At 39.2% G+C, this 20,102-nt stretch overlaps 1 protein-coding gene across 3 annotated transcripts in view; it reads left to right on the top strand.

The window, feature by feature from the left end:
• The window catches only part of PRKN (parkin RBR E3 ubiquitin protein ligase), a 1,278,888-nt gene that overhangs the window by 464,919 nt on the left and 793,867 nt on the right, over window positions 1-20,102 (top strand). For all 3 annotated transcript variants that reach the window (XM_084622668.1, XM_084622669.1, XM_084622667.1), the window contains exon 3: window positions 3,077-3,317. In XM_084622668.1, the coding sequence (XP_084478794.1) occupies window positions 3,077-3,317 (241 nt within the window). The remainder of the gene's footprint in view (window positions 1-3,076; window positions 3,318-20,102) is intronic.

The following is a 20,102-nucleotide window of genomic DNA, read 5'->3' as shown; positions in this document are numbered from 1 at the left end:
CAGAAAGGACCACTTAGAGCTGTAAAGGTTTCAAGATGGACATCTGGTTTACAAGCAAATGAGGGGGATGGAGAAAAAGAAATGCTGAGTGAATACCAGGTGTTCAGAGAGCAGTATGCATTGTGAATCCAAGAACTGTAACAAGTGAAATCCCAGTAATCTGAAGGACTGTTAAATTATTGGAACAGTCAGGAGATGGTAATTTGTTTATTTCATTGATTTCTTGCGGGAAATGTGTTGATTCATCTGGGATCTTTTTGAGAGAGGAGACATAACAAGTGGGTGCACCCCTCAATTGGGTGAAAAGCCCTATCTGGCCTTAAAAATGTTGGTTGCTTCCCATAACATGAAGAACATCTGGAAAGAGTTGCCGACTGAGATGCCATTCCAGCTGGCCGCTCAGGGAAAGGAAGGCTTTTTGAAAATCCAAGACCTGTAGAAAAACAAGCAGTGTCCCTTTCTTTCAGGCTGAATAGAGAAACTGTTTTGCACTACTAGAAAAGATTATCACGATTGTGACATCTTTAACTGAACTACAAGTTCCCTCTGATTCTCAAGATCCCAACTGAATGTGAACTGTGGAAAGAGCTGAAGAATTCGTATAGAATTGATATCTAATACCAGGTTAAATTGATAAGGTACATTGGGAGCAAATAAATAATTATCAGGACACCTTTTACCCTTCTTCCCCCTGCACAGGCACATTAGGTGGCTCATGATTGAACCCAACATGATTGTCAAAATTGACCCTGGAACTTATTATATGGAATGTGGGGATAAAAAACAAATTTGTGATACCACATGAGAATAGTTCATTCTGCTTCAACAGGAAGCTGTGGTCCATGGGCACAAAAAAATATAAGGAAGCATGTCTGAGGGAGCACATGCAGTAACTTCAAAGAATTAAAAAGTGCCTACAATATTTGATACCACCTGAATTATGAGAAGCTCAGAGAAAGGAAAGCAATATCTTGATTTTAAAATGTAGAGATTAAAATCCTAAAGAGTTTATTATTATCTGAGCTTGTTTCAAACAGAAGTGTATGGTAAACTTGAAAAAAATGTTTCTTAATTAATTACTTGGGTTTATAACTACTTGGTGGATTTCAGAGGAAAAAGCAGTTTTAAAATAACTCAGACTGTGTATTTGGAATTACTTTACAAAATATCACATATAGGTATTGTGACAGGGTTGGGCCAGATGGCTACAGGAGATTGATAGGATGCAGATATATTAGCCCCAGATTAAGCAGGTCCCTTTTCCCTGGTTACGGTAACAGGGGAGGTTCCAGAACAATCAGGAACTTGATGGAGCCAATTAAGGCAGGCAGGCTAATTAGGACACCTGGAGCCAATTAAGAAGCTGCTAGAATCAATTAAGACAGGCAGGCTAATCAGGGCACCCTTCAGTCAGTGAGGGGTGTGCAAGGAGGTGAGAGTGAGAGGGTGTGCTGCTGGAGATCTGAGGAGTACAAATGCTATCTGGCATCAGGAGAAAGGTCCTGTGGTGAGGATAAAGAAGGTGTTGGGAGGAGGCCATGGGGAAGTAGCCCAGAGAGTTGTAGCTGTCCCACAGCTGTTACAAGAAACACAGTAGACAGCTGTGATCCACAGGGCCCTGGGCTGGAACCTGGAGTAGAGGTCGGGCCTGGGTTCCCCCCAACTCCCTATTGGATACAGGAGGAGTTGTCCTGGACTGTGGGTTCCACCAGAGGGGAAGGTCCCTGGCCTGTCCCCCAACCCACTAGGTGGATCAGCAGAGACTGCAGGGATTGTTCTCCTTCCGTTCCCCCATGCTGGCCAGTGATGAGGTTAGCTAAGTGAACGGCAGGTTTGAGTCACTAGCAAAAGTGGCCAAACTGAGGGCTGCTGTGAATCTCTGAGGCGAGCAAATCCATCAATAAGTGCAGGACCCACCAAGGCAGAGGAGGAACTTTTTCACACTATGTATATGTATATGGGAGAACTTGATTTATGGTTTGTTTTTGTTAATAATACTTGAGAAAAAATAGTTTGACATTTAAATTTAAGGAACAAAATAATTGTCGAAAATATTTATATTTCTGACTTTAGAATTAGTGTTGGCAATGGTCTTTGAATATCATAAAAAGCATCTCTTTTAAGATCTGTTTGGACAATGGCTGTTTCTTAAGACTAGTAGGATAAAGCAAGATCAACCCTTTGTCAGAATAATAGGATTACTATGGATTATATTTGTTGAATTTAATTATCAGGTTTTGACAAACTTTTCAGATTTCCAAGTTACATTTAATACATATACTTCTTATTATTAACTGTCATATAACTTTCTTTATTTCACTTTCGAAAGCTTTATTTTGTTTTCTCTTTTAAGTTTGTTTTAATTAATAGCAACTGTAAATACAGAAAAAAAGTTTTGAGCCTACTTTCTTAGTCTAAACAACATAGCTTCCAAAAAAATGTGTGGAAGTCTAGAATGGTTAACTAAAATGATATAACTGTAGTGTTTACCCCTATATATCATGCACAGTGTTTTAACTGAAAAAAAAAATAAAATGACAATGCACTGCAATTTTTTTTCAGTTTTCCAACATGTAGCAGCAAGAAGTGGGAGGATGGCATTACTTCATTTATCCCTCACACACACTAATTCAAGCATTGGTGTGAACACTTTTAACTGTTACTGTTTATTACTGTTAGTAAAAAAGGGGACACCTGTGCTTTATTAAATATTAATATTATAAACATTTTTCATCATTGTCTGTAAAAATACATTTTATAGATTGAATTTTCTTAGTGTCTGACTTAAAACTTCTCTCTGTTCATCCTCCAACAGAATTATTCAGACCTGTTGGCTCTGGTCCACCATTTCTTTGTTAAATATTTAGAATTTGTAAGCATTGTGAACCTGTTGCCAGTGCAAGTAATCCTAATTCTTGCAATTTATACTTGTCACTTTTCTTTGAACTCTGTTAATGCTCATTGAAATTGCACATGAAATGGATTGAAAGTGTCTTAACAAATACCAAATTGGAGACAGAGCGAATTTTTTCTTTATGTGTCAATCATATTTTGGGATTTTGTTTTTGTTTTTCAGAACTGTGACCTGGCCCAGCAGAGTATAGTTCATATTGTTCAGAGTCCCCTAGACAGTGGTCAGAAAAGGACTGACGTTGAAACTGCCAACGCTGGAGGTATTCTAGGAGGCATGGAAAAAGAGCCTGAAAGTCTAACCCGTGTAGACCTTAGTACCAGCGTCCTCCCATCTTATTCTGCAGGGCTGGCTGTTATTCTGGATACTACAGACAACAGCATTTCCCTTCCATCTGCTAAATCAGGTAACTCACTGAGACTGTACAATTCAAAACTTAGCACTGACATTTCAAACTTGTCCTTCATAGTGGGATCATTCTATGCAATGACACAGCCACAGTTTCTTTTAGTCTTTTAAACAAACAATATAATGTCAATAATGTACGGTGAATATGTAGCTGAGCTTTCGATGTGTCTTCTAGTAGAGTATGTCGTACCTATGCCTGGGGGATGAACAGAATGGTTTGCTCTTCCTTTTCTTAACTTTTATAATACTATTTAGTATTATGGATGAATAAAACAAGCAACCGCCGTCTATTCTTGTAACTGAACCTGAAACCAGTTTCCTTGACTACAATATTAGACAGCTGATGCATTGAAATTTTAATCTAATTTACAAGTTTTATGACAGTTTTATGTTCACAAATTTTATTAAAATACTTCTATGAAAGTTTTGTAAAGACACAACAAACACAAATGAACATATAAGGACAGATGAGTTACGGTATGGATTTAAAAAGTTCTTATTCACAAAATTACAGTTTACAATATCCATACTTCATTCCTGCCACCTATATCTGGCATGAATGAAGTAACAGGCAAATTGGCAAAAATATCAAGTGTATGAATAATTAATCTGAATTTTGAAAGAGATTCCCAGGCCTCACTTTTTCCAAGAAGGATCCCTAAAATAGTATTTCAATCTTCTAAGAGGCAACATCCTTACAATAATCCCCACCGAAAACTATGCATTTCCTAAATGAGTAGCAATTTCTCTATGGAATGCGACAGTACTGAAGTGACGTTTTTTTGGTAATTCGTTGAAGATGCTGTTTAAAAGATCAATACACAAACACCTTTTTGAAGAAGCAGAAGAGTCCAATTCTAGAAATAAGGCAAACCGAAACCTCTGAGATTAACCTGACCAAAAGAATCATCTTTACAATATATGGATTACCAAAACTGTTAAAATAACATTTGGAGAGTGTCGTAAAGTAAATCTTGAAGAAAGTGTACAATTCATGGGTGGGTCACAGAAGTGTTCCACAACTGACTTGATCAACCTCTCACTGCCAACTAATGATGAATGAGTGCAGTTTACAAACAAATTAGTGCCTAACTTAATGATGCACATCTCACATTCTGAATGAGTAATGAGACAAGAGGGGTGCATGCTAATTTAAATCTGATCAGTTGGGGCACATATGATGAGATTGGGCTTGCTATCTGAAGCACTGTGATGTGAACTGCTGGATTCTTCTGTTAATTTATTTTTTGTTTGTCCCTAAATACAATATTTACATAAACTTAATAACGTTGCCTGACATCACAGGGCAGTTTACACATTTAAGGGTTCTTGTGGCACATCTGCATATTTTCACGGAGTTGTGTCTCTTTCACACTCCGCAATCTCCATGTGGCCTCTGACAAAACAAAGTGTGCTCATTTGTCATAGCAAGGACCCCCAATGGCAGGATGATAATGTAACTAAATGTAGATTGCCCGTGTCAGTGGACTAGGTCTATCTGTGATGCAGCTAAATAGTTTCTTTATTTTATGAACAAAATAAAGAGACAGTTTTACCAAGGCTATATATATATTTAAAACACTATAGCAGCACAGCTGTAGCGCTTCAGTGTAGACACTCGCTGAAGCAATGAGAGGGGTTCTCCTATTGCTATAGTTAATTCACCTTCTTTAGAGGCAGTAACGAGGTCGACAGAAGAATTTTTCCATCCACCTAGAGCTGGGGATTATGTCTGCTTAAATACATCACTGATAGGGCGTGGATTTTTTCACTCCCCTGAGTGACATACCTGGATCAACCTAACTTTTCAGTGTAGATTAGCTCTGAGTGATACTTCTGCCTGGCTAGTTGTTAATGACGGGTACTTTGTGGTGGTCTTTTCTACTCAGTTTGCTATGAGTCTCACTGTTATGAAAGAGGTAAAGAAAAAATCTGCTTCTAGTTGATTGGTGGCTGCACACTCACCTGCATTGTTGAGGGTTGAAACATCTGATTCCTGTTTACTGATTTCTGCCTTTTTCTTTAAGTGAATGTAATGCTGGTGAAATGTATCAGACTGATAGTAGTAGAGCATGAACTCCTTCGTTCCCCCCCAAACCCCCCACAAAAGAAATATATCATATGCAGCTGCAATGAGAGCTTTCATTTACCTCCTCAATAGTTTGCCTCACTCCTGTGGGTCAGAAAGCAGTTTAGTCACAAAAACTATTCAGTCAATTGCCTTTCTACTGAGGCTGCTCAAAAGGCTGTCAGTTGTGATGGTGATTTTTGCAACTTAGAACCAAAACATCAACTCAGTGCACATACAGTAGGCCACAAAGCAGTGGGTAGATGACAGTCTGTGACTTAGAGGTGAAGATCTCCTTTAATTCTTTATTACCATCTACTCTAATATGCTGAGTGATTCTTTCATAACAGTACCAGTAGTCTCCAACAGGATCCAGCTTCTTCCAAAGACTTACATACTTCTTTCTCTTACTGCAGGTTGATTCTGTTTTCTTTTGGCACAAAAACCTTGGTTTCTGACTAGAAAGGACCGTTGAAATCTGTTATCTTCAGAAAGATTCTCTCAGAAAGATGTTCTTAAGGTATTTAGTAGTCAAAGTACAGAATGTCACCAGTCAGTCAGCGGGAGGGGAAACATTCACTGTACGGTAGTGCTATTATACAAATATTTATATTATATAAGTCATTTTAAATAACTATTTCTTGGAGCAGCTAGTCCTGGAACCCACAAGAGGAGAAGCAATTGCTGATTTAGTCTTAAGTGGAGCACCAGATCTGGTCCAATAGGTGAATATAGCTGCACCACTTGGTAATAGTGACTATTGTATAATTAAATTTAACATCTCTCTAGCAGGGAAAACACCACAGCAGCCCAACATGGTAGCATTTAATTTCAGAAAAGGGGACTGCACAAAAAGAGGAAGTTAGTTAAACAGAAATTAAAATGTGCAGTGCCAAAAGTGAAACTCCTGCAAGCTGCATGGAAACTTTTTAAAGATGCCATCATAGAGGCTCAACTTAAATGTATACCCCTAATTAAAAAACATAGTAAGAGAAACAAAAAAGTGCAACCGTGGCTAATCAACAAAGTAAAAGAAGCAGTGAGAGGCAAAAAAGCATCCTTGTAAAAAATGGAAGTTAAATCCTAGTGAGGAAAATTGAAAGGAGCATAAACTCTGGCAAGTGAAAAGTAAAAATATAATTAGGAAGGCTAAAAAAGAATTTGAAGAACAGCTAGCCAAAGACTCTAAAAGCAATAGCAAAAATTGCTTTAAATACATCATAAGCAGGAAGCCTGCTAAGCAACCAGTGCAGTGACTGGATGATTGAGATGCTAATGGAGCACTCAAGGACGATAAGGCCATTTTGGAGAAACTAAATGAATTCTTTGCATCAGTCTTCACAGCTGAATATGTGAGGGAGAATCCCAAACCTGAGCCATTCTTTTTTGGTGACAGATCTGAGGAACTGTCCCAGATTGAGGTGTCATTAGAGGAGGTTTTGAAACAAATTGATAAATTAAACAGTAATAAGTTACCAGGACCAGATGGTATTTACCCAAGCGTTCTGAAGGAACTCAAATGTGAAATTGCAGAACTGTAACTGTGATTTGTAACTTATCATTTAAATCAGCTTCTGTACCAAATGACTGGAGGATAGCTAATGTGATGCCAATTTTTAAAAAGGCTCCAGAGGTGATCCCGGCAATTACAGGTCAATAAACCTGACTTCAGTACCGGGCAAACTAGTTGAAACTATACTAAAGAACAAAATTGTCAGACACATAGATGCACATAATTTGTTGGGGAAGAGTCAACTTGGTTTTGGTAAAGGGAAATCATGCCTCACTAATCTACTAGAATTCTTTGAGGAGGTCAACAAGCATGTGGACAAGGAGATCCAGTGGATATAGTGTACTTAGATTTTCAGAAAGCCTTTGACAATGTCCCTTGCCAAAGGCTCTTAAGCAAAGTAAGCTGTCATGGGATAAGAGGGAAGGTTCTCTCATGGATTGGTAACTGGTTAAGAGATAGGAAACAAAGGGTAGGAATAAAGGTTAGTTTTCAGAATGTAGAGAGGTAAATAGTGGTGTCCCACAGGGGTCTGTACTGGGCCCAGTCCTATTCAACATATTCATAAATGATCTGGAAAAAAGGTTTCAGAGTAGCAGCCATGTTAGTCTTGAGGTGGCAAAATTTGCAGACGATACAAAACTACTCAGAGAGTTATGTCCAAAACAGACTGTGAAGAGTTGCAAAGGGATCTCACAAAATTGGGTGACTGGGCAACAAAATGCCAGATGAAATTCAGTGTTGATAAATGCAAAGTAATGCACATTGGAAAACATAATCCTAACTATACATATAAAATGATGGGGTATAAATTAGCTGTTATCACTAGTTGCGTCAACACTGGTGGTTAGGTTGGCATAGCTATGATGCTCAGAGGTGTGATTTTTTTTATATCCATCAGCCTAAGTCTTAAGAGTAGACCAGGTGTTAGAAGCTCAAATCACCTCCCTCATTGAAGAACCAGAGGAGAACGCAATATTTCATCTGGATAAGATGGGCACAACCATTTTTGTTATTATTATAAAGAATATTACAAAATATGTTGGCTAAACTTGGCTCGTGCTTTAACCATGGACAGACATAGCTGTATGACATACATCCCTTTTTACATCAATTTTTCCTTTCCTTGTGACTGGCCACTCTGCTCTACATGGCAAAGAAGTGGGAGGGGGAATTGAAAAGGTTCAGCTAATGGTAGCAGTTTATTAATAAAAAAGCATTGCCAGAATAAAAGAAAAATTAAAGTTAAAAAGCATTGCAGCCACAGCCCAAGCAAAATATAACTTGTGTGAACACAATCCTTAAAGGTATTATGAAGAACACCCCAGGGCTGGAGAATACGTTAAGGCAACGTGTGTACTCACTATCATAGTAGCCAGTAGGTTGGAGATCCTATTTTGCTCCATTCTTGATGAAGTAGAATTTTTCACTCAATAGAAATTGCAGGCGGTCTGTCAGATTTCTGGACGAGGAAACCTCCGTCTGCTTCCTCTGTAACACTCAAACTCACTCCAGTCATTTACCCAGTACAAGTCACAGAAGGATTTCCCCTGTATAGCCAGAAGGTCTCTACCAAGAGGCATGGAATAAATACTTTTTTATTCTTGGATCCCCAACAGAACTACATCATCTAAGGGCATAATGGCCTGGAATAAGTTTAAAATAATCGCCAATGTTCTGTGTCACAGGGAATGCCCCCTCCCTCCTCTTAAAGTCTCCACTATCAAAGTGACATTTTTGGAAGTGGGAGGATTTTGGTAACTCACAGCTCTTTTTCTTGGAATATGCTTTAATCAAGCTTGCAATCTGCAGAAGGTAGCTACCATTGTGAGCTAGCAAAAGGGATGGCATTTGAGATAAAAGTTGCCATGTATGCAGCTATGTAGAAAGTGTATAAGACCATACTGGGACTCAAGAACATTCACAAACTTTTATTTTGCTATGTTAAAACCCCTAAAATATCTTCAGATTCAGAGAGGGATGGGAGGATGCCAAAGAGTCTGCTCTCTGTGAGCCAAAGGCTGCAGAATCTGAGGGACAAGGAGTGGAGGACCTGGGCACATATGATTTGCTTCCAATGGGCAGACCAGCACCGCAGCAAGGAGCAGGCATCAATGTAAGGACATAGGGATGACTGAAAAGAGAAGAAAGGAACAGTTGGAGTTGGAGGAGAAGTGAACCTGAGATGAAAGAGATGCTGGCAAAGTGACTCCACCATGATTGAGAGATGAGAAAGTGAGACATGGCTTTTCAGTGTGACCTACTTGAAAGACTTATGGGGATTGTGAGTTAGTTGACTCAAATCTGTTCTATGCAAACCATCTACCTACCTATACTCAATGCCATCGCTTCCAACACCTCAGTGGTAGCATGTCCTTCAGCTGTGTACATCTCTGGCTATAGGGGAGCTAGTCAATGAGACACCATAAGCAATATCTGCTGCATTCTACTTCCATTCCAATACAGAGGAAAGAACCGATAACTTAATGATATATAAAACTGAGCATCGCTATTTTCAGTTTATTTTGCTCTTTGATGTTTGGAGATTTTTTCACTATTATATCCCTGTCATGTACCTGTTGCTATTTTGTACTTGCTTGTTTTGTTTTCCACACCTCCTCACCTTTGTAAAGGTGTTGAACTGCCCAAATATGCTTACCTTTAATAAAGCTTTGTTTGGTCACATACTGAGGTCTGGAATTACAGTGGATAATTACAACAAACAGAAAATGACAAGTCTACCATATTTCTTTTACAGAAATCATACCAGACTAAGTTTCATTTCACTCACCTGGCCCAAGGTGCAGCATCAACTCCAGTTAGTCAACACCATTAATCAGCCTCCCTGCCCCCCTGTATTCCCGAGGCAGCTTGAGAATGCGGGTGCACAAGGCATCATGTAATGGACCCTGCACAAGCATCAAGAAGTGGACTAGGTGGTTGTTTGTAAACAGACTTAAAACCTTTATTGTCCTTGATCCATTCTGTCCTCAGATATTCCCTTTTATCTTCACATGCATTGTGAAGCACACAAGAAGTCCCAATCATGTATATGACACTATATACATCACAGTCCAAATGAGTCTATAAGCAGCTTCATCTTGTCTTCATTCAGCCAAAATCACATTCTACCACCACCCTGCACCTTCTCAGTCTGTAGTTGTACTGTCTCCTGCCAGACTGGTGGAAATCAGGATAAGTTTAATCACTCAGGGCTGTAGATGATAGGGCAGGTTGGCACCATCATACTAGACACAGATACCTCATTGATAACCATGTTCCTAGGTGGTAATAAAGTATCAGCTTTCATTGTGGTGAAATAGGCCACGCCTCCAAAACACATAGGTAGTTGGGAAGTTGATATTAATGAACATAAACTAGAAACTACAAAGAATGGCTGGAAGAAAGGCCAAAGCAAATAAATACAATAGCTAGCACACCAATGGGGTTAGCCCTAAACCCAGTTTAGCTGCTGCCACTGTGTCAGAAGGCCTTTTTCCATTAATCCTGCCTTAGGAAAGCATAAGAGGTGCACAAGTGTCCATTGATACAGGTGTAGAAAGAGGTAAAAAATAGGAATAAGACACTCAAGGTTGGGGTTGCTTCTTCTTCATACTAGTAGTAAAGGCCTCGCTAGAGCTGCAGAGTCTATGTTCAAGGCATCCTTCCTGTGTAATGCTAGAAAGTTTGAGTAAGGGCGGGTAGAATAATGTAATCTAGTGAGGTGTAAGAACATTTATATTTAATTCAGGATATTACTGTAGTTTTATGACTGTTGTTTGAACTATGAATATATTTGTGTTGTGTACAAAGGGCAGGGACTCACACTTACTGGGAATTCCTCATTCATGGGGAATAATTGCAATCCCCGATCCCCATCACGAATGGGGTTCAACGGGCTACCCGCATCTGTCGGCGTAGGGTAGACACACGCTGACCCAGTCAGTGTAGCGCGCGTGCAGCCCCGGACATTTAAGGGCATCACAGACCTGTTATTGCTCAATCTCGGGTGGCTGAATGCCACTTGTCCCTCTAAGAAATTGTGTACAAAGGGCAGGGACTTAATCAACGCGAGCTTATAACCCGCACTTACTGGGAATTCCTCATTCATGGGGAATAATTGCAATCCCCGATCCCCATCACGAATGGGGTTCAACAGGTTACCCGCACCTGTCGGCGTAGGGTAGACACACACTGAGCCAGTCAGTGTAGCACTTGGCGCCCCAGACATGTAAGGGCATCACAGACCTGTTATTGCTCAATCTCGGGAGGCTGAACGCCACTTGTCCCTCTAATTGTTACAAATCTTATGGTATTTTATAATCTATAAGACATTTTTGAAAACATCTTCTCACTTAAATACAGCAATAAAATAACTTAGTGTGCTTTGAATTGTTAGAAAGCCTGTAAAGGATAGGAAAGTGCTTTGTGTCCCAATTTTGCTTGAAGCAAGTGGGCAACCCAAGTTTTTGAAGTAGTTTTAGAAATGTGACAAGTAATTCTAAACATATACTGTCAAATTAGTTCCAGGTCAGGTAACAGTATGATGTTCATCTCTACTTCCCCATTTTAATATGGCATTAGTCTGAGTACTCCTAGATCTAAAATATACTGCTGTTTTTTCTCATCATCTCCTTGAGAATATCATCAAAACGTGGGCACTGATCCATCCAAAATGGCCTCCAGCATTGCATGAACATCTATACTGATACTGTGGGACATGAACTCCTATAACTGCTCAACAACTGAACCAGACAAAATGAAGACAAGTACAACGATGCAATTATTTTTTGCTCATGACCTGTTTTAGCCTGCTGTGTCAGAAAACTGGATATCTAAAATTTACCATACATTTTAAAAAGAAAAAAAAGTGTTCTAAGCAGATTTCTCTGTCATTTACGAGCACTTTTCAAAAGGAAACTACTCTGTATAAAGAGTTTTTTGGTTTTTTTCCCCCTTGCTTATTGGGATAAATCATTGATGGATTAATGATAAAATAAATCCATAGATTAAATCTACTGTAGGTCCATGCTGATCAGTGTGAATCAACAACTGAAGTGGGTAAAACAGTATCCTGTTCAGTTTACATTAAATAATTAGCTCATTTTTTTCAAAGCTTTATCAAGCTCTAGGTCTAATGACAAGCAATCACTAAAGTATTTACATTGAATTTACTTTTTTTTTTTCACTTTTGTATGAATACATCTGGATTGAATTTGGTTTTTTCTCTTTATGCAGTAATATTGTATTTAATGCATAGTTGCAAAACTGTATGGTAATTCAGTTCTTTAGACAGGTATTCATTTAAAGGAAGCTCAATTGTTCTACAAGCAAATGGAATAATTCATCTGGTACATGGCAAATGTATTGTTTCACCAGAAGAATTCATGTAACTAGTCAGGTTTCTATGATATTTTATGATTTGGAGCACTGGCAGTTTTTCTAATAATAGGGTTAAATCCTTTAATTGGCTTTCATTTAAAAGAAAATACATCGTATGGTATAATATTTGAGTATATGTTCATTTGGGGCCTAGAAAAGTTGTTGTTCTAACAAGTTTGTTGATTTAAAGGTAAAGTGCAGAATCTGTCCAAGGATCAATCCTACAGCAGTAATAGAAGAGGAATTAAATTGTGGCTCTTACAGCACTGTCCATGGCAGGGTGGGGGAAGTTACCCCAGTGGTAACTCCCATGGACATTGTCCCCTACTCAGGCAAAATGCCTCCAGGAGGACATGGGCTGCAGCAGCCTGCCTTGCTCCCTTTGTAGGGGTGCAGTGTGCCCTCTGAACCGTCCCACCTCTGTTAATCTTTTGATCAGTGATGGGGGAAACGTGTGGCCATGGCTCTACTCTCTCTCTTCCTCTTAATGGTCCCTGGTACTCGCATGTCTCTGATAGGCATGATTATGCAAGAACCATTACTGTGACTAGTACCTATACAGAATGTGAAGGAGGAATCTTTGTTTTGCCAGTAAGTTTTGTTCACATTACTAACACTTAGAGCAAGAAAGACAGTGCTCTGTTTAAAATGTTGGTAACATCAACTGTTGGAGAGGAAACAGTGATTCCTGAACAGGAAATGAAGAAGGAACTGATATTCTAATATTTGGTTTTCTGATTGAACTGTATTTGTAATTTGGAATTCAGTGTATATGTTAGGAGAAAAGCAGGGCCATAATATGGTGCAGTCTTTTTATATATACATATTTTTTTTCAGATTAGGCCTACCAAACACTTTTGGTATGTGATCCAGAGTTTGTTTGGAGATTTGGTCCAGACCCGAAGCCAATTTCCAAATATTGCCTGCTTTTGCTTTTTTTATGCTCACATGTTTCTAGTGCAGTTGTTCCCAAACGGTGGGCCATGGATGAAACACTGGTGATCCACTGAGCTCTTCCTGTTGCTCCATGGGGAGGTTGCTGGTCACATGGAGCTGGCTCCATCTACTCTGCTGGAAATAATCCCTATTTCCAGCAGAGGGAATTGATGCTTTGTGGAAATCATCACATCCTAGTAGCACTAGGAGATGGTAACATAGGAGCTGCCATAGTAGTGCAAATCATTAGTTTATCTAGCTCTAGTATCCTTCCTTTGGCAGTGGCCAGTACCATACCTGATCTTTCAGAAGAAAGAAACCTAACTCTGGAATGCAGCACTCAGACTGTGCAGTGCTGTTTTTAGAGATAAGTATTCTTTCTTGACCATTACAGACACACCCTTGAAGCATGAGATCTGATTACCCTTAAAGCATGTTGCCACCGGAAGATAAGGCACTCTTTAGTTTGGTCCTCTTTGAAATGAGGTTTTCTAAACAACCCGTAGTACTAATTAACTAATTACTGATTTTTTCAGCCATTAGTAATTAACCGTTGCTGTTTCTATCAAGTTTTTTAAAAACTAGTTAGGTTAGGTCTACACTTAACACGATGTGATTTTAGAAGATAGTAGCATCATAGTACCTTTTCAATAAAATGATTCTGTCGCGCTTTAGTGAAGATGCTACTCATTAATCCATAATTAATCCATAATCAATCCACCTCCATGAGAGGGGCAGTAACTATATCAACAGGAGAAGCCTTCCTGTTGACATAGCTCTGTCTACACTGGCAGATAGGTGGGGGTAAGATTGCTCAGGGGATTGGATTTTTGACACCCCTGAGTGACGTAGCTATACCAATATAAGTTTACATTGTTGACCTGGCCTAAAACTTAGAAACATACTAAAATTACTGCACTTTAGTTAGGACTGTATTAAAAAATTGACATTACAAAGTCCTTGAAAATTGACTCATATCCAGTGTGTCTTCTTTTAGGCTTATTAACCCTTGGTAACTCTCTGGTACACTACTTCCTGCTTCTAAATGTAAAAATTTATATCCCCTCTCGACCTTTCAGCATCAGCAGAAAGTGATTTTATAAGACATTAGCATAATGGAACCTTTTCAATAAAATGATAAATTGAGCCCATTTCAGAAAACAGAACACACACTTGGTAATTTATTGCAGTCAGTGCCTTGCCGGGAACCTTATACATATCATATGCTTTTAACTCTGATGAGAATGCTGCCATTTTTCCACATCTTGCATGTCTGTAACATGCACTGAGAAGAAAAATGTTCTTTCTAATGGAGCCAGCAGCACTTTTGGGAATGCTTACATGACATAATTATCTCTCATGAACATGTCTATTATTTCATTGTTTTTTTAAGGTTCTTTCATGTTAATTAAAGACGATAACATTTGCTAGCTTCCTCATGTTGAGGAGTGAGGAGGGAACACTGCTGTCTCCCTGGAATGAATTTTGATCGTTGATAGGTGAGAGCATAGATGGGTTTTCTTCTGAAAATGCATAACTCCAAATCTTTGTGCAACCAGATGGCAGTGACATTTGTAGATGGCAAATGTTCTGTTTTAATTAAACAAAGCTACACATGTAATGTTTTCAGGAAGAATTGTTTCCATAAATTAATAGTTGATGGTAAAAAAAAGATTAACTTACATTTAGGTAACACTTCTTATGTGTAAATATACACAATAGATCATGAATATGTAGGGTAGAGAAAATCTAATTATGAGAAAATAGGACAGGATCCTTAGTTTAAAGTCTGTTAACAGTATGGAGACAACTGCTACCATGGGCCTTTGGACTCACATTGTATGCTCCGTTCAGGTTCCTACTTCTCAAAATGACATAGGGGATTTAGTCTTCTCGCAAAGCACATGCTCAGGTTACATTAATGTAATTGGGAGTTCTGTGCACGCAGCAAGGGCAAGAGTAGACAGGCTTGAGCTACAGAAAGTAATTACATGCAATTTCATAAATTCTGTTGATACTAGGGAATAAAAAATAGCCATTCAAACTAATTCTTCCTGTCTCATACCTTCTTTGTAAGGACGAATAACTTCAATGGGGCTAAGTCTGAACTTTTGTGAAAGAGAAAGGCCATTAGAAGAAAATGCGCTAATATGTTTTGAGTGAATGTAATGCTTGTGAAAAGTAAATAGACTGATAATACCAGTCAGTGACTGAATTCTTCTATTTATCCATGGAACAACACAGGCAATGGCAGCATAGCAGTCTCCTTCACTGCTGTGCCAATATGCCTTGGGTTAAATCCTGGTCCCGCTGAAGTCAACAGGTGTTTGTCCACTGACTTCAGTGGGGCCAGAATTTCAACTCCTATCTCATACCTGGATGATTAGAATCATAGCATATTAGGGTTGGAAGAGACCTCAGGAGGTCATCTAGTCCAATGCCCTGCTCAAAGCAGGACCAACACCAATTAAATCATTCCAGCCAGTTCAGTCTTTGGCTTCTCTGCTGAGACTGCCAGCAAGGGTACCAGTTACGCTTGCTATCTTCTAATATGGACACCTAATGACAAGGAACTGGACTGAGATTACCAGTCCCTTTCATATGGGTCCCCGAAAAGCCTTCAGTTGTTAACAATTTTAATCCACTGCTGTCCTGGTCTGGATTTAAACCAGTGATTTAGAGGTTTCTATCCCAGCATCATGGTAATGATCTGTGTTTAGAGCCAGCTTATAAAATATGTCACGTTTCAGAGTAACAGCCATGTTAGTCTGTATTCGCAAAAAGAAAAGGAGTACTTGTGGCACCTTAGAGACTAACCAATTTATTTGAGCATACGCTTTCGTGAGCTACAGCTCACTGAATGCATCCGATGAAGTGAGCTGTAGCTCACGAAAGCTTATGCTCAAATAAATTTGTTAGTCTCTAAGATGCCACAAGTACTTCTTTTCTTTTTTCTTATAAAATATATTTGCAAGCCAATGAACAAATACACCAGACTGGGAGTTCAAATAAAATCCAAATTACTTGTGACAGCCAACAGAGGCATTTCCAAATGTCAGCAAACTTGGAGGGGATAGGACATGCCTCTTGCCTAGGTGCCTCCCTTGCAACTACATCCCCTTTCCTTTTACAGCTCTATCCCAGACCACCCATGTGCTAGGCAGAGAACCTGGCTTCTGCTTGTAACCCTCCATGTGCAGAAAACTAAGGAGTGCCTTTATACCTTGTCATAATATTATTCAGAGGCTGGCGTTATATACAGTATGCTGTAGTCATGTAATTATTGTGTAATAGAAACTTCTATTATGTAACAAAAATGAACACACAAATGTACTGTACTCCAAAGGGTTATAAATACTAACATGTAATATTAATAATACTTGTGTTGTTTTCTATGATATTTTAGAGCTCTGTCCTGCTATGTTTTAGTCAAGGTCTCAAATTACATAACTAAAATTCAACAGTCTGTATTTAAATTATAATTCCAAATATATGCCAATCAGATTAGATCTTTTACACCTTGGGATTTTAAAGAGAGAGAAACTTGGTTCGACATATCTCATTTAAATGTATCTTACCTCCATCTCCCTGCTTCTTTATTGTATTCTTCTATCCACCTTATCTACATAAAATTGTCTGGTTTTCTCTAACTCATTAAACTACTTACTTCAGTGGCCTTATTTGGCAGCTCATTCCATATGTTTAGAGCTTTCAGAGGCAGATCAGGCAGCTCCTTGTGCATTCCCTGTTCACCTCCAATTTTCTGATATTTAGATTGTTTTCTGCAGGTTTGGCATGCCTCATGTTCCATTATAGCAAATGCCACCATTTTGAATTTATGCTGTTATATTTTTTTCTAAACTATATTCTTGAAGAGAAATCTAAAGATGGAGAGAGCAAAGGAAGAATATAATACTACGTACAAAAGCCTCATACTTTGAGAGCTTTCCGACATTGATCAATGTACACTTGCAGTTTATATGACACAATAGCTCAACATTGTAAAAGGACATCAACAATAGAAATCTCTAATTATTTCCCATGCAAAGTAATGTTTTGCTGGCCAAATCCTGCTTTCATTATTTGTGAAAGTAGTTCCCTTTATTACATGGGAATTTTCATACGAGCGAAGAAAAAAGGATTGGTCCCAAGTGCTCAGTACTGTTCTCATTAAAGTAAATGACAAAACCTCCATTGACTTTGGTTGTGCAGGATTAAGCTCTGAATCTAAGATTTCATGCCAGCTAATGATTATGAATACAGTCCTTCTATCATTCAAACCAGGCAGTCTATTTTAGGATTTTTTTGTAACACCCCCTCATTATGTTATCTAAATCTTTCACAGGTAAATTGATGTGCATAGCAAGGTCTTTAGTGGATTTCTAATCTCATAGGAACACAGGAATTGCCATAATTGATGAGAACTTTGGCCCATCTAATCAAATATCATCTCATCAAAAGTGGCCAGTACCAGATGTTTAAGAGGAAGTTGCAAGAAACCTTGCATTAGGCAGAAGTGGAATAATCTGCCATGTACATTAGGTCTCCTCCTAATCTCTAGTATTTAGAGATTGTCTTAAACACTAAAGACCCAAAGTCTTATTCTCTATATTGAGAAATCAGCTCAATTTCTTCGACTTTTCTATGTAACAAGCTCTGTAAGAATGTTTACTCATTTCAGTTCCCACACTCTGCAGGCCTCTTTTTATTGTTGTGCATTATTTATATTAATGGAGCACCTTAAGTGAATACAGAGAATTATTTATTTCCTCTAAAGAAATGATGTCCAATACTAAAAGCACCTACCCAACTTCCAGCTGATAGCTTGGAATTTGTGAGGAAGAACATCCAACCGTTCTAATACTTAAAACAACTAATAATGTTCTTCTTCACTCTAAAATATATGACTTTTCCAGAGTCTGCTGGCATATTTGAAAATCCTGATGGTTTGGGGAAAGTTCACCACTGTTCGAATTACAAATAAGACCTTTCCAAAACCTGTCACAGATTTTTGTTTGATGTGACAGACATTACAACCACAGGCTGTATCTTTGGGAACCACATTGTATTTCATGTTTGAAGCGTGAAACCCTCAAAAAGCCATTTTACTGAGATTCATAGAATATTCATAGCCCATTGTATCGATACAGATGTGCATTTGGATGTTCCTGGTTCACTGGTGGTGGTGTGAGGGTTGTCTTTGATAATTTAGACTCATGTGGGGGTGATTAAAGCAAAATTTTAAGGCTGTCTATATAAATCCCCAGCTTTTGAATTTGACCTTCGGGGGAATTGGGATAGAGACTGGTTTTATCTATTTTCAGGGGTCTAGGGGACAAAGCAAGACTTGTATATAAAAGGCTGAGTTGAAACAGACTCAGGGACTTCATTTACATTTGGCAAACAGATAGGACCTTCTGCCCATGGAAAGGTGCCAACCCTTGCTGAAGGGTTGGAAGGAATTTTGGCTTATCAGACCCCCCTTCCCCACGTGGAAGATAGTGGCTTCTGGTACATTTATTGTTTTTAATAATGCTCTTACCCTAAGAATAAATGTATTTTGCTTTGGCAGAGCTGGGTGGTAACTTGTAACTGCTGGCACACACTGGACATTGTCCTCAGAGAGAAAGCTCAGCCCTTGTGCTGGCCTTTAGGCAGACCGGCTTGCTGGGGATATCACAGTATATGACAGGACACTGTACAGCCTTAAAACCCCCAGTCAGTTCACAGGGAGACACGGATTTCTGCCCAAAAGAGGTGATGGTTGGGAGCCTGAAATGTTAAGTGAGTGGCCTCAAGGGACCATGGAGGGGAATATGGATGCAGTTACCCTGAAACTGTGACATTATGGTGACAGCGTGTATAGTATGGGATCTATGACAGTGTGAATTGCCATAAATGGCAACAGCAGTGAAAACAAGTACTGTATAAGGGAAAAGCACAAAGAAAAGTGCAGAGGAAGGGGGAAATGAGTTATGAACAGCTGGTTGAGATACACCAAGAAAGGCAGCTTAACACTGAGAAGTGGACAAAGACACCTAATTCACCTGCTACACTCTGAGAACCTGAAAAGAAATGATGATCCAGGATCACAGAGAACACCCAGCCAGCAGATGGGGGAAATTTTGGAGACAACTGCCTAGAGGGAAGCAGGGAAGAGGAGACAGAATTGACAACCATGCTGCACCCAGAATTCAGTGGAGATCCTGGACATATCTACAGGTAGAGCAAGAAAAGCTGCAGCTAGAGAGAGGCAGGCTGCATCTGGAAGCCCAGCCACTTGTAGTGTGGGAGAAGCAACATCAGCATGAGGAGAAACAATGTCAGCATGAGAAGAGAGAAGGAGAAGCAACAAGAGGAGAGTTATGGACAAGCTGCACCAGCAAAACCCTAATCCAGCAGGTGGAGACAGACCCTATGTACCTGTCCCAGTGGGTGGTGTAGCCTCCAAATTATTCCTCACTTTAGGAAAGGGAATGGCATGGATGTGTTTTTAAATGATTATGAAATGGTACGTGAATTGAACCAGGTGGTACAGAAGGACATGTTGCAGTACCTGGTTCCACTGCTATCAGAGAAGGCCTTAGATGCTTTCACTCATATGTACAGAGAGGACTATAAAGATAGTGGGTGATGCAAACAAGTTTGTTGCAAAAATTTAGACTGATCCCCTGCAACACAGGAGAAAGTTTCAGGGAATTCCGAAACAACGGGATTTGAACTACACTGAGATTTCAACCCAAATTAGGGGTTATGTAAGAAACCACGTTGGGAGGTTACCACTGTCTATGAGACTTACCAATTAGTTAGTTTAGAACAATTGTATAACATCTGCTCTCCTACCCCACACCCCTGACCTAAAAACATGTTTCATAGACAAAAATCCT

This window comes from Lepidochelys olivacea (assembly GCF_965140295.1).
Source record: "Lepidochelys olivacea isolate rLepOli2 genome assembly, chromosome: 3".
Taxonomy (NCBI): domain Eukaryota; kingdom Metazoa; phylum Chordata; order Testudines; family Cheloniidae; genus Lepidochelys; species Lepidochelys olivacea.
This window is presented reverse-complemented; position numbering and strand designations above follow the sequence as displayed.